Here is a 15279-nt window from a genome sequence, read left to right on the forward strand (position 1 = left end):
GCATTATTAGAAGTCATTGACATGAATGACATCAGAGACCCATATGATATATATTATCTGATTTGTTAGAAAAGTCATGTGAAACTGTTACTATAGAAAAATGACAATACAAAATGTCAGACCCTGCGCTTCCATACCACTAGTGACTGGTATCTGTGAATCATGTGACACAGAGTGGGTTTCTGGATGTGTATGTTAAGTATTTGATGACTGACATGTTTCTGGCTGTTGCTGGGATCATGGTCTCATCCTTTATTCTTACACAGCTGTTAACCAGATAGAATTGCTATTCTACATTCATGCATCTGTCCTCAAGGAACCTTGGAAGCTGGGGAGACCATCTCTGCTCGAAGTAGAGGGAAACTGCTTTGTAGGACAGAGCTGAGGGGCGCTGCAAAAAGAATGGATCACTTTATGGTCCCAGTATGGATATTAATAGTGGGCCCGATAGACAGTAGGACAGTAAGTTCCCTATGGATTCTTGCAGATGGTTATTTACATTATAATGTCTTTGGCAACAATGAGGAATATCTCTTGACCAAAAGTTGGTCCCTACTTTGTAAAGTTTCACAAACGCTCAGTATACTATTCAGTGTTACCACCGGTAAAAATGGCATTATAGTTATAGTATTTTCAGCAATTATTTCTCGTGGCCATTGTCACAGACAGTCAGCATTACTGTACAGAATTTCTAGCAACTGTCTCCAGTACAATACTGAACTGAGGGTGAATCCATTTTATTTACTGGTGCACATTGTACTGAACCCTGAAGAAGATCATGTCTTCCACAAAGAGTATCATTTCCAACTGCTCTTTATGACCATTATATGTAAGGACCTATTTTTATTAGTTATATGCTTAGACTTCATTTTTTATTATCATGGGTAAAAGGGGTTTTCTCATGAAAGACATTTGTGTGATATCTACATATTTGAGATACAGAACAAGTGAAATTCTTTTATCTACTCATTTATTTATTCTTCTGACTTCCCCCTTTATATAATATCCAATCTTTGTCTGCGTTTACACGTGACATTAACGCACGCGTTCTCAAATACATCACGACATCTGAGAAGAGGAGATTTGCCTGATTACATTGCTGTTAACATTATGTTTACAAAACACATTTGTTAATGCTATGTTGACATTCATGTAATCAAGTAAATCTCCTCTTCTCATCTGTTGTGATGCGCTTGAAAACGCATGCGTTAATGCCCCGTGTGTGCACACCCCAAATAGTTTGATAGTTAGTTGTGAGCATTTGACTCTTCATGTGTTAAGGCACTGTAGAACCATGAGACCATTCCACGGCTATGGTATAATCTCAGCTCTTGCTCCAGTTTTCGTTGGTATGATGTGACCCATTTTACCAGACATAGATTGAGAATGGAAGTTGTCTGTTAGAACAGTGTTTCCTAAGCTGCCATTATATATGTGTCTTGCCCTTTCTGTGTCACTTTTTGCCACTGCATTACTGAATTGCTTGTTGTGGTTTTTGTTATTTTTGTTCAGGTGTTCTTTTAGAGCAGATAAGAATCGCTGGGCGATTTATACAGCAGCAGATGTTCCGGGAGCGGCGGGCTGGGAGCGCTCGCGATCAATCCTGACCTGCTTTTGTAATATGACTCTGTGAACAGAACATTTTGCACATACGAGACACAAACGCTTTTGTTTCTTTGTGTATTATGCTCCTGCTCCCAGAGATTCAGACAAAAGACCTATGAGAGAGGGAGAAGGAAAAAACCCACAAGGAGCAAGTCTTCCCTTTCTTCATTCACCTTTTATTGTCTTGCAGACTTGAGAGAGCAGAATGTCTTGGAGTACTTCTTTAGAAGCGATAACCGCTCGGCTCTGTAGCGCTGTTTGCTCTCGCCAAGCTCTGCCAGGTGTCTTCTTATACGAGTTATATTAACTCCTCAGTCGCTGCATGGAACTGATAGATTCTGATTTATACAGTATATACCCAATACACGTCATGTCTCTGAAGTGTAGGTGAGAAATGCCAGAGGGGCACAGTGGTGCATCACTATAGTTCTGGCTTCTGGGTGGGTTATCCACTCCCATACATTGGATCTCTATGAGGTGTGCATAAATTGTTCTTTTTCGTGAATATTAAGCTGTGTGAACCTCATAGGATACAGTTACTGTAGGACATTTTTATTACTAAGAATATAACAGATACTATTCAAGGTTAAAGTGCTGTATTTGCAATAGGACCAATGCTTTACAATAGATAATTTCTTCTGGATAGGGGTTGTGGGGTCAGTACATATGGATAAGGAGTAGCTCATAGGTCTCAACTAAACCGCACTATCTGTTTCCGGTAGGATGACAGAAATAGAAATGTGTAAATTAAACATGAGCACAGAAGCATACTAAACACTATAATAAAGTTAAAGGAAATCTACATTTGTTTTTATGCATTGTGAACCAAACATATCTTGGTAATGCTGTAGCAACACTGATGCAGAAACATATTTTTTTTAGTCCCTGAACCGAGTGGTTTTGTTCAAAAAATACAGGACCCCAGGAAAGCTGGGTGCAGTCTGGATGCCCTACATAAACACATTACACGAAGCTTCCTGAACTGTCCAGACAGGACTAATCAACCTGATCTGCACAGCAGCAGGGGGACGGTGCAGCGATTGATTACTTCTGCCTGTCAGAGACAACAAAGTGTTTACGTATTCTCAGCAGGCTGGAGCAGTGCATAATTAGGGTAAGAGGAGAGCGCCGGGGAAGCCACAGGAGTGATAGAGCCTCATTATCATACTTTTGTAATTGGTTTTTCAGCAAAAGCACATATTTCAGGGATCAAACAAGATATGTTTCTGCTTCAGATTTGCAGAAAAACTCCCAGGGGGCCTGGGCAAGTGTAACACTGGTTCCTCGCCACTTCCAACTTAGTCAGGTATGCCAGAGGTCTCAGAGATGTTACGTGCCCCAGACATTCACATTATTTCCTTTACATTTCTATTCTGTAGTTTGTAGGCTGAAAGTGGTGGATTATGCCATACGTTAGCCCAAACCGAGCCTGGATGTAGAACCACAGTTCTGAGTTCTCCCTATTGTTCAGATCTTATGTTTTTTCTTAGTTCCACTGGTCATTAGTGTTAAACTATCTCATAACACATCTATTGTGCATTTTTATGCACATTTACTTTTACTTTTATGCACCACTGAAAGTGGTGGATTATGCCATACGTTAGCCCAAACCGAGCCTGGATGTAGAACCACAGTTCTGAGTTCTCCCTATTGTTCAGATCTTATGTTTTTTCTTAGTTCCACTGGTCATTAGTGTTAAACTATCTCATAACACATCTATTGTGCATTTTTATGCACATTTACTTGCAAGTTGACCTAGAGAATTCAGTCATTTGAGCAGAACACCTACATCCATGACATGTATCAGTGCTAAAGCTCTCAGGTAGATGAGATGTTCTACCTAAACTGTTTCTTGCCTTTTATTTCCTCTGTCCTTCAAAATGCCTATGAGACAAAAGTGTTATATCATGAAAATCCCCTGAATGTGTCACTATGCAGAGCGTCTCGCGTGCGGTAGCTGGATGGTCTGTGACATGGCGTTATTAAAGGAGTAATGAAGCAATAGCAGCGCTTAGGTGCAGGCGTGTTATTAGTATGTGATTGTCATACAGTAAATAATGCTGAGTTTGTACTAGTTCTATAGGAAACACAATGCAAATAATTACACAGAAGATATTGTACAAAACCCACTTGCATAATTGGAAAGTCTTCAACTTGCCAGGTTTTCATCATCGAGACAGGAGCCTTTGCATGTTGGCGCTAGACACTCTTGTAGGGTGTTTTTTGTGCTTTTCTGCAGAGAGAAGCAGATTTAATGATTAATAATAACTTGCTTGTCGGCTACATTAAAGGGACTTAGTCGTCTCAGTGTGGCACTGCACCGTTTCCTCTTAAAGTGCTGGGATGTACAGGATTTCACGCTTTTTATAGGAATAAAACAAAAAACACAGAGCGTAAAAAGCGACCAAAATTTCCTATAGTAACTATGAAAATGGCAGAACACAAATGTCTTGAGGCGACAAATGACTATTTCTGCTACTGAATGAGAGATTTGACTTCTGCACAGAAGAATGGCTCAGACTGTAATACAAAGAGATAGGATCTCACAGACTAGACACATAGGAGGTGCATGCAGTATAATCTAGAGCAGTGATGGCGAACCTTTTAGCGGCCGAGTGCCCAAACTGCAACCCAAAACCCCCCTTATTTATCGCGAAGTGCCAACTAAAAATTAAATCAGTAACTTATTGCTCCCCATGTTCAACAACTTTCAATCATATTGGCCTCCTGAGGATAGCAACACAGTAGAAAGATGGACATTTTTCATCATTTTAGCGTCTTTCCAGTGTCCCTATGTACACAGAGAAAATCGTGGGGCCAGCAGGAGGTCCTCCAAAGATAATTCAGCCCTGTCTACTCATTCTCCCTCTTCCTACAGTCCCAAGTAGAGAAGTAAGTATCAAAATATGACTGAAAGCAGCATCTTTTAAGTTGCTTGGAACTGCAAGAAGATTATTTGAGTCCTGTCTGGTGGGCTGGGGCCATGGCCCGGGTGCCCACGGAAAGGGCTCTGAGTGCCACCTCTGGCACCAGTGCCATAGGTTCGCCACCACTGATCTAGAGACTTGTGGGTGCCTGCCCTCCATGATGAGGAGCAGGATGAGTGTTGGTCTTCTATGGCAAATGGGATTATCATAATGTTTTATGTTCCCCAGTCCTTATAATAAACCAGAAGCAAACAAACAAGTTCTTCCAGTTCATTTGTGGAGCCAGTGGAATATCTATCCCCGTACTATAACAGAGCCTTACTGTTTCTAGTCATGTCTGACTGACTCATATCTATAATCCATGGACATGAACACAATTAGTTTCTGAATGTAAATATAATTTTTCTTTCTAGAGCTCTGCTTGCTGTCAATGAGTGAAAAATGGTGGGGAACGGAATCACAAGGTATGCTGGAGAATTGTAGAAATTGACATTTTTAAATTTTTTAAAAAAAAATTCTAACTGGATAGTAAAACACATCACTGTTTTCTAACCTGTTTTATTTTCCTGTGTGTCCTCAATCTATTGTTGACTTTATATTGTATGTTAATGATTATGGCTGCTGTCATCTTATCTAAGCTGCTTCTATGTTAACAGCATTTAGTGATATTCTTTATAGCAGTCTTTAGAGGGAAGGACCCATAGGTTGTGACCAGAGACATTATGGGAATCATGTTTTATGTAGAATCATGTTTTGGCACGAAGTATCAACACCAGATTCCAAATTGTAGTAGTATATGCATGCACTGTGCATAGGGGGGTACATAAGATGTTAAATCATTAATTATTTTAATAGTGGATTCAATGATAGTATTATCTATTGTAATCCTTTATCACTTGACTGTGATGCAATGAGATCATTGCTGCAAAGAAACCTCTACAGAATTAACAAATGTCAATATTATTTTAGGTTTAAAATCGTATATAAAGTTTGTTTAAAATAGGTATCAAAGTTATCCTGAGGCCTGATCTGGTCATTTGCCCTACTGGACAGATTACCAGTGGGCTGCACTTCCTACACTCACAGTGGGCTGCACTACTTATTCTCCCAGTGGGCTGTAATTCTTATTCTCTCAGTGGGTTGCACTTCCTACACTCACAGTGGGCTGCACTACTTATTCTCCCAGTGGGCTGCACTACTTATTCTCCCAGTGGGCTGTAATTCTTATTCTCCCAGTGGGCTGTAAGTCTTATTCTCCCAGTGGGTTGCACTTCCTACACTCACAGTGGGCTGCACTTTTTATTCTCTTAGTGGGCTGCATTTCTTATTCTCCCAGTGGGCTGCACTTCTTATTATACCAGTTCTTATTCTTCCACTGTGCTGCACTTCTTATGCTCCCAGTGGGCGCAATTCTTATTTTACCAGTGAGCTGCACTTTTTATTCTCCCAGTTGGCGCACCTCTTCTTCTACCAGTGAGCTGCACTGCTTATTCTCCCAATGGGTGCACTTCTTCTTCTACCAGCAGGCTGCACTTCTTATTATCCAGAAGGCTGCACTTCCTATTCCCCAGTGGGCTGCACTTCTCATTTTACCAGCGGGCTGCACTTCTCATTCTACCAGGGGCCTGTACTTCTTATTCACCAGGGGGCTGCACTTCTTTTTCTCCAGTGGGCTGCACTTCTCATTCTACCACCGGGCTGCACTTCACATTCTACCAGGGGCCTGTACTTCTTATTCTCCAATGGGCTGCACTTGTCATTCTACCAGCGGGCTGCACTTCTTATTCTCCAGTGGGCTGCACTTCTCATTCTACCAGCGGGCTGCACTTCTTATTCTCCAGTGGGCTGCACTTCTCATTCTACCAGCGGGCTGCACTTTTATTCTCCAGCGGGCTGCACTTCTCATTCTACCTGCGGGCTGCACTTCCACAGTTGGCTGGCTAGGCTGCTCATTTGAATTGTATTCTCTGTGTATATAATCTTCTTCAATCTCTCTTTCACAAGTACCACCAAAGTACCACCCCTGCATATGAGCATTTACTATTCCTCTGCACTTATTCCTTTGTTACCCTTACGAAAACTTATGACAACATTGACAACTGGGTGTTCCCTTTGTTAAAGGTCTTTGCCACAAAGCTTTATTTCTACAGTTTTATGAAGGATGGCAGAGAAATCGAACAATGCAGAATTATATAAAAAAAGGAGACTTCTGATTTGTTTATGGGGAAATGTCAGGAGAAAAAAGATTATTTTTTAACTATGAATTTTGCCTTTGACTGCATCTGAACAGTGCTATATAATGTTACACAGTCTGACCTTTGATAACATTCTGCAGAACATTTTTGACAGTATTATTAGTTATATTGGTGCTAGTATAGTGGTGGGGTATGTGTGCCTATTCTCAACTGTGACTGAAAAAGTGAATGTTCACCTATCCTTAACCATATGATTTATACATTTATACTTCCCTTGTTCTGGAGCTCTTGACCCTGCACATTCACACAGTGTACCTGGCATAGTACACTCTGACTTCACTGTACATGTAGTACAGGCGGTCCCCTACTTAAGAACACCCGACTTACAGACGACCCCTAGTTACAAACGGACCTCTGGATGTTGGTAATTTACTGTACTTTAGTCCTAGGCTACAATAAACAGCTATAACAGGTATAAATGATGTCTGTAATAAAGCTTTAGTGTTAATCCTGGTTCTTATGACAATCCAACATTTTTAAAATACAATTGTGACAGAGACCCAAAAAAATCTTGCTGGAGCTACAATTATAAAGTATACAGTTCCGACTTACATACAAATTCAACTTAAGAACAAACCTACAGACCCTATCCTGTATGTAACCCGGGGACTGCCTGTATATGTATGGTGCATTCGCAGTAAAGCGTGTACTGTGTCGGCTTCATTGAAGAAACATGCAGGCTCCACGGAGTGTTTTCAATGAATCTGTTCCATTAGACATGCCTCTGCATGTATATGTAGCTATGCCTGTGCCTTCTTTGAGAACTGCAGCCTTTTTTCCCCATGCTGTATTCTGCATATATACTCAGTGTCCTCTCTGTCACTGCTCTAGGCCGTCCTCATGGCATCAACCACTTTGTCTTTCTCTTTTATGTCTGTCCTCCCTGACAAAGACAGGAAGAGTGAAAGGGGATGGAGCAGGATCAGTTATAATAACCTGCAGCAGAGCTCAAGGATGTAAACAAAGAAGCATGGAGAGTCTGCACAATAAAGCAGCGGGAGTACTGAATCACTTAATTGATTGAACATAAAAAGATTATCCACAAGGCAGTAAAGGCACATGGGTAACTTATGTAAAATAGTGGCCAAACTCTTTAAATGGCTCTGATAGGTGTGATATATGGGAGCAATTATACTTCACATGAACTAATGGGGTTTTTGTACCATGGCTGTTTTTAATCCTATTATGATCTTGACCCTACTACTATTACACCTGCAGTTTCTACTGATTCCACTTAACTTCAACATTATATGTTGGTCCACCCTATATTACATTTACCAACTTTCTGTGGCAGGACCACTCAGTGACTGCCGCCTTCACACCCTCTGTGCCCGCTTTGTGTAGAGTTGGTTAAGGGAGGAAATAGGGGCAATTTCTTGCCTTGTGCCAGGAATTGCAACTATTTCAAGGTTTTAAACCTCAAACCTGGGGTACAGGTTTTGATAAACCCCCATGAGTTCAGTTTATATAGTAATTAAGCTTTGATTCTACCGAAATAAGGTTATTCTTCAGTCAGTCCCCTAACTCACCTCTATATCTTTTAATTTTGACAGCTATGATTGGATTAGGGATTGAAAAAAAAAAAATTCTGTCTTGATCAGGCTTAAGTCCGCTGAATGTCAGACTCCAAGCTGGATAACTTGTGTCTCTATTTAATATTAGAGCTGATGGGTTTCTGACAGGTTTATACATGACAGCTCTATATCCACTCATGCAGCACAATTATGTTTCAGCTAATTTGATGAATCAACTTGATGTTCTTCAGTCCCAGTTGGCTTTCACAACGTATGTGCTCGATTTTCTGCTGGCGGTCAAAAATAAGCTTTAAAAATTTGGCTAATCGTATTAGATCTTCACAACGTGCCTGTGCAGTGATCATTGGACCTCCGTCATGGACAGCAGCCAGACAGATAGACCGATACGAGGTGAAGTCTGATGGTGACTGACGGTTTTACTCTTTTCTCAGAGTGTGATGGTGTATCGCTATGATGGGTCTTACACAATATATACCAGTGACAGAGACAAGTGAGATGTGAGACATATACAATTAAAAGGTGTATTTCTGCCTAAGACATTTTATAGAAAAACATGTTGATATACCATATAAGTCTAAGCTGGCAATAGCCCTTTATTTGTCAAATATCTCTAGATTGCATTTACTAGACTGTGTTTGCTAGAGTTAAATTAAACTTGCTACGCTATTTCAGAACTACGAGCTTGTCCCATCAGCAGATGCATTTTAAAATAACTACATGCACATAAACGCACATGTATTTCAAATGGCTCATACAAATCATGGCCACGTCCAAATTTTACATTAGGTCCTTTCCTGCTTGTGTTTGAGACTCAGGAAGCCCATGTTTGATGCTACTGTCATCAGCATGTGAGAGGTACTCCTATGCCGATTACACGTGACCAGCAGATAATGGACTGCATGTCCGGTGTTTGTGGCCCTTGAAAAAGCACACATTCATGCTTGTGATTAAACAGATAAAAATGAAGCCCCTCTTCAAGAGGACCTGGGTACGTGTCTGGTGATCTCTGACTTTCTACATATAGATAATGGCAAAAATGTAATAAACCCTATTTTATTGTACTCTCCCAGCACCTCTCCATCATATTGTGCCCCCTAGAAGCTCCCCCTCATATTGTAGCCCCCTCCTACAACCCACCTCAAGCAGCTTTCCCTTTTAGTCTGCCCCCAGCAGCTCCCCCTCTTACTGTGCTTTCCCCAAGCAGCTTCCTCTCATATTGTGTGCCCTCAAGAAGCTCCTTCTCATATTTCGCTCCCCCCAGCAGCTCCCCCTCATTTTATCCCTCAGTATCTCCCCATCTTATTGTGCCCCCATAGTAAAATAATAAACACAGATACCCAGGCACAGAGGTAATGCAGAGAGCTGCCGACTCCCTGCATAATGACTGCGGCCAGCTCTGTCAGCGTCAGAATATGTATGTCCTGGCACATACCTCCCTCCGGTCCAAAACCTCTGATGGTCCTGCTAGATCTGGGATGACGCACCAGAATATTGCCATATTTTATGTTCTTACTCCGGCCTTCCCTACATACTTTTTAATGCCACGCCCCTTTTTTCAGAAAAGTTGTAAAAGTGTCTAAAACGCTTGCAAGGTATTTTAGAAATTTTTTACATTGTTCTTAGTTAATCTCCAATGAAATGAAGAAGTGGAAACTGTCATGTGGGGGTGGTTTGTGATGGAGAAGGCCCCCTATGTGAAGTTTCACAAATCGTGTCTGCTTAGTGCATTGGAGTGATATTCTCTGTATAGTACAGCCAAGGATTCTGGGTTATTTAAAAGGCAAATGAGAAGAAAGACAATTGCTGATTGATCCCCATTTGCATCCTCTTGCTGACATTCCCGTGCTGCACCCTTTTGTGTATGTAAGTGATTATAGCGCAGTTAGTGTGATGTCTGGAAGTAATTGTTTACCAGGACTTTTTATTTATTTCAGAGGTGACAATAAATCTGATCCTAACTACACAAACAAGAGGAACAATGTACAATTATTTGTATCATGTCAGTAATGAAAGCCTATCTGTTACCTGTCTGTGTGCTGTATGTGAAGGGAGCGGGGATGGAGATGAACGTAAAAGGGGCAAGAAAGTCAGAGTGCAGAGATTTGACAGATCTATACCACAGACTCTTCATGTCCAGTTGAAATAAGTAGCTTGTTACTGCAAGCATTTTTCCTGTTCTCCACAATTGCAACCTGTGCCTATTCTGAAATACTTCCCTGTTATGTCTCTTTTGTTTCTGTTTCCATCCTCACATTATGACGCTGTTCACATTACCTTCATAGTACCGTAGTTACCTGTAAGTTTACAAGTCATAGCATATGGCCTAATAACTTGTAAAGGTATCCTCACATCTAGCCAATGTACTATGGTTTCTCTCTTTGGATTTGTGGTGAAAAAAAAATAAATTAGTTTATTATTATACTTGAATATTTAACAATTCTAATTACCCACAACAAAAAAGGAATATGTGCTGCAGTGGATTTTAAATTTGCAGCAAGTCAGTTTATGTTGTGGATTTCACTGCAGTTATTACCCTTTCATAGAGATATATTTACAACAAAATTTGCCTGTAAGACCATACGTATTTCTGCATATTTATTAAGAATTCTGCAAATAACTTGCTCTGAATGTGCCTGTACTTTTGTATGTATCATCTTGTTCACTTGGCCGTTGGGGAGCCTGTGATCTCGTCCCATAATTTGCGGGCAGATCATGGCCCCCATAGACTTCTATGTCTCCTGGTCACAATGTGGTGAGCATGCGGTGTGCCTTCTTCATAGTATACTTACTCTATTTTCTTCATCTACAACTCTAATTATAATGCTATTATTTTAAGGCACCCATTTGTCTTATCGCCCTTCCTGTCTGTAAGTTCCTTCTAGCTTGCCATTCTTTTTGCTTTTTACCAAAGCTAAAACATTGTTAAAGTTTTGTCAGGTGAAGTGGCATTTATTGTGACTTATTTAATTCACTCATTGAAGGCTACCACTTCCTCGGGGCTAGAGGAATTACAAGGCCCTCGGTGAGCTCTTTCCACTGATCTTTGATGGGGTACCTCAGCATAAACACTTGCTGACGGAATCCTTTAGTTAAATGCCAGCAGCAAAAAATAAAACTTCTGATGGGTTCTGCGTCTCGTGAAAATATTCACAATTTCGAAAGCAGTGAAGAGTCTGGACTGTGTATCTGTCAGAAATCATTTTAGAAGAAGAGGGCAGGAAAAATTTCCTCTGCAGAGAGCACGTGAAACACATGCAGAGAACCTATCTTGAACTCCTCAAACTCTTCTGATGTCCCAGCATCTCCGCCCAGCACTTGAGCAACCCAGGACCAATAACTAAGAACATGCCTGTGTCTACTTTAGTTTGTCTTGTATGTTATGTGCGTTTTGCAGGGCTGAATAAGGAGACAATTTTGGGGGGTTGGGGGTGCTAAATATATATTTCACCAGTTGTAGCATGTTGTGGTTTCTAGCTGTGAAGGGGTTAACAGTGTCATGGTTTTGTAGAGTGGAAGAGCAGTTCTTGGTGAGGAATGTCTGGGCACCTTCCAATGTGTGCTTTGTGTGTTTACACTTCACAGGGTGGCATTTATATCATGCCTGACCTTGGTCTTAGAGGCATCCCTAGTTATCACTCTCCTGGCGGGTGCCTGCAGCTTAATTTGGCCTATCAAATATACAGTACTGTAAGGTAACAGATGACAGTACTTTTTATCCTACCTAGCATAGAGTGCCTATATAGATAACCTCCTTATATTGCAAGGTCCTCCTACAACTTTGAAACAGTTTACAAAACTGTAGCCATATGATCATCTGCAGTCCCACTGATCTTGGACTTTGTAAATAAAGCTGATGGCTGGTTCAAGCAGCAGCATTTTTAGCCATTATATGGTTCCTAGGTATAAATCAAATCCTCCTTGCAATGTTCTTCTTTCTGGGCAGGTACTGACCTACCCCTCTCTCCTCCCCTCATCCTCCTTCCCATTGACTCTTTAACAGTATTTTTTCTGACCATTAGTAATTTAGTCTGCAAACAATGAAATAAACAAATAGAATACTTTTCCTCGTAGCGACTGATGTTTATGCTGTGTGAGGATATTCAGTGCACACACTTTGATATTCTCTGCAGCTCTGTGCTAGTAGTGACAAAGAAATTAAGTAGGTCAAGATTTCACCTCTCCCGTCTGCTAATGTGTTCCAAAGCTAATGAGATCTTCAGAGATAACCACATTTACAATAGCGGGAGGTTGCTAAGGAGAGCATGCATCCTCATTAGAGACGCCTTGTAACACTTTGTGAAGTTCAGTCTTGGCTACATAGTATCAAAAATAAAACGGACCTTGAAAGACTTGTGTCACCTCCCTGCCAGCTCTGCTCCACTCACAACCATGGGTGCATTTTAAGTCACCCCCAATACTCCAGAAATCGTTGTGTGAGGATCTACCGGCATTTTAATAGATTTTTTTTTCTTTTCTGACTTGTTCCTTTGCTGCTCTCATAGGGTGATATATATTTTTTATTTGTTTGTGTCTCTGTCTTTCTCAATGATTTTAGTGAAGCGAACTACAAAAACTCACTAAAGACATGTTTTTTAAGTTTTTTTGTTCTAGTTTGTTTCATTTGTATTCGGTGTAGAAAATCCTTTCTGAGTAAAACACTGAAGCACATAATTTTATCTTGTCCTGCTGCAATGTAAGGCCCCATGCACATGACCGCAGAATGGGGCCATATGCCAGCCATTGTTTCAACATGTCCCCATTTACTTCTGCTTGTTTGCAACCAGGGAACAGTACATGTGGCCAAATACACCAGGGCCGATAATGGTTGATGTGCCTTGCACCATTTCTGTCAATAGTTTTAGACCAGTGGTTCTCAACCTTTCTAATGCTGTGACCCCGCAATACAGTTCCTCATGTTGCAGTGACCCCAAACCATGTACAAGAATATTGTATGTGTCCCAAAAAATGCAATAAAATCATGGCTCTGATGGCTTTAGGCGACCCCTGTGTTTTGGTTGTTCGACTCCCGTCGGGGTCGCTACCCACAGGTTGAGAACCGCTGTTTTAGACACTTACAAGTTTTGGCTCAGCATGTTGAAATGTGCATACAATGTGAAATCTCTGCATGCACATGTTAGCACATTGGATAACATTTCTCAGGTATTCAATCTCAGAGTATAATAGTTTTTCCATTCATTGGCAGAAAGCAGAGTTATTGAAAAATTGGGAAATTATTACACAGTATGAACAAAAGTGGCTGAACTTTACAAAGCAACTGATATGCGAGTGCGGATGGAGGAGCATATGCAGATTATTGCTGTGAATGAGGATGGAGGAGGATATGCAGATTATTGCTAAGGAGGCGATCTGTGTGGTTACATAGAGCCATCAGTAGCAGCCATATCTATGTCGCTGTTTTCCAGTATGGATATTTTTTATTCCTTGTCATCTCTGCACAGTCAGTCAGACCACGTTTAGTCATTGTGAGGTCACATGCTATTATTTTTAATCTGTCGTTATGTTGACTTTTCACGGTGGTCTCTGATGCTTGGGTGGGCTCCCTTGTTCCCCCTTCTTTTATATTTATTCATATACACAGTCCCCTCCTATTTTTCCTGGCAAATTTTAAGTCCAAAAAAAAATCAATAAACAAACGACTTCCTCTTATGGAATTTGAAGAGTGCACTGCATTAATTCTTCTTGTTGGGAACCTGTATCCAGGCACTGAACAGTAATCCTGCAAATGCCTGACGTTCTGCCTGGTCACATAATGTGCTGCTGACCTGTGACATGTAGTGCTGGGGGAACCTAAGCAAGTCAAACCTACATATACGAGCACCCGGAGCTTCAGCATTTTTAGTCTTTTACCTTCAGTATGAGAATAATTGTCAGTGTCTTATGTATAGCAATAATAACATGTAGTTATCAACTTCACTAACTATAAAAATCACCATCAGGTCAAAGTGATGCAAATAATCCATCCCTTCATCAGCACAAAGCAACAAAAGGCATCTCAAGTCCCCCCTAGAGTGGTCTCTGCCTCAGAATATCCTCCATCAGTGTGGTGTTAATGTTAGGAGGTGCCATAGGTGGTATAGCATTTTATTGTTATTCTAGTTGCATGAATAACATTTTTCCTTTATAACAAGAAAAAAATCATTGGGACAAAAGTACTCCTATAATGTTGGCGCAGACCTCTGCTGCAAATGTGTACTAAAACTAAAATGTGAATTGGTTTATATATTTTAATGTGATATAAATTTGACATTATTGTAGGAAAACTCTAAAATAGTGGCTTTAAAGTTGTAGAATGTCTGTATACTGTCCACTGCCTTACTTCACACTGTCCAAGGATTTAGCCTCAAGAAGTAAAGTCTCCTTAGGGAGACTCAGCCATTTCAAGCCCCCTCTGCAGGCGTGTGGAGACCTGCAGCCACCTTGACTGTGAAATAAAGGGAATGCAAATACATTTTCTTGGATGTTAAGGGGGCTTGCCTCTCAAGGTAATCAAGAGGCAACGTTTCCCTTCTCCAATGCTGTAAAACGTATTTGCATATTGGCAAGTATTTAGTACACATGCCCACTGGAATTATTTTCCTATGGTTTTTTTTTTCATGTTCAGTTATATGTATTTCCCACAATTTTCAAGATTTTATTTCTTGCAACATTATTTGTTGCAGTCACCTGAAGACCACCATACACATAAGAGAAAAGTCACCTAAACCCTCTAATTTCAGAGGAACCAGAACCTCCTAACTTTCCACCAACAAATGATTTTTGGAGAAAACAACATGTTTAATGGATACTAAATTTTTAACATGCTTTGTATATCGTAAAGTGAAATGTATTAGTATATCTTAGAGGAATCCCTGCTGAATTTAGGACTTCTATGGAAAGGGAGGAGAGAGCATAATCTAACAAAAGCTATCCCCCCCTCCCCACCAAAAAAAAAGTTGC

The 15279-nt window shown here is 40.6% G+C and overlaps 1 protein-coding gene across 2 annotated transcripts in view; it reads left to right on the plus strand.

Annotated features, from left to right (window-relative positions):
- TSHZ2 (teashirt zinc finger homeobox 2) overlaps nt 1-15279 on the plus strand; it is a 113897-nt gene that overhangs the window by 32358 nt on the left and 66260 nt on the right. Inside the window, exon 2 of one of the 2 annotated variants that reach the window (XM_072110647.1) lies at nt 4946-4996. The exons of the other annotated variant lie outside the window; for it this stretch is intronic. Coding sequence (XP_071966748.1) covers nt 4946-4996 — 51 coding nt within the window. The remainder of the gene's footprint in view (nt 1-4945; nt 4997-15279) is intronic. 2 annotated transcript variants of the gene reach the window in all.

This window comes from Engystomops pustulosus, chromosome 6 (genome assembly GCF_040894005.1).
Source record: "Engystomops pustulosus chromosome 6, aEngPut4.maternal, whole genome shotgun sequence".
NCBI lineage: Eukaryota > Metazoa > Chordata > Amphibia > Anura > Leptodactylidae > Engystomops > Engystomops pustulosus.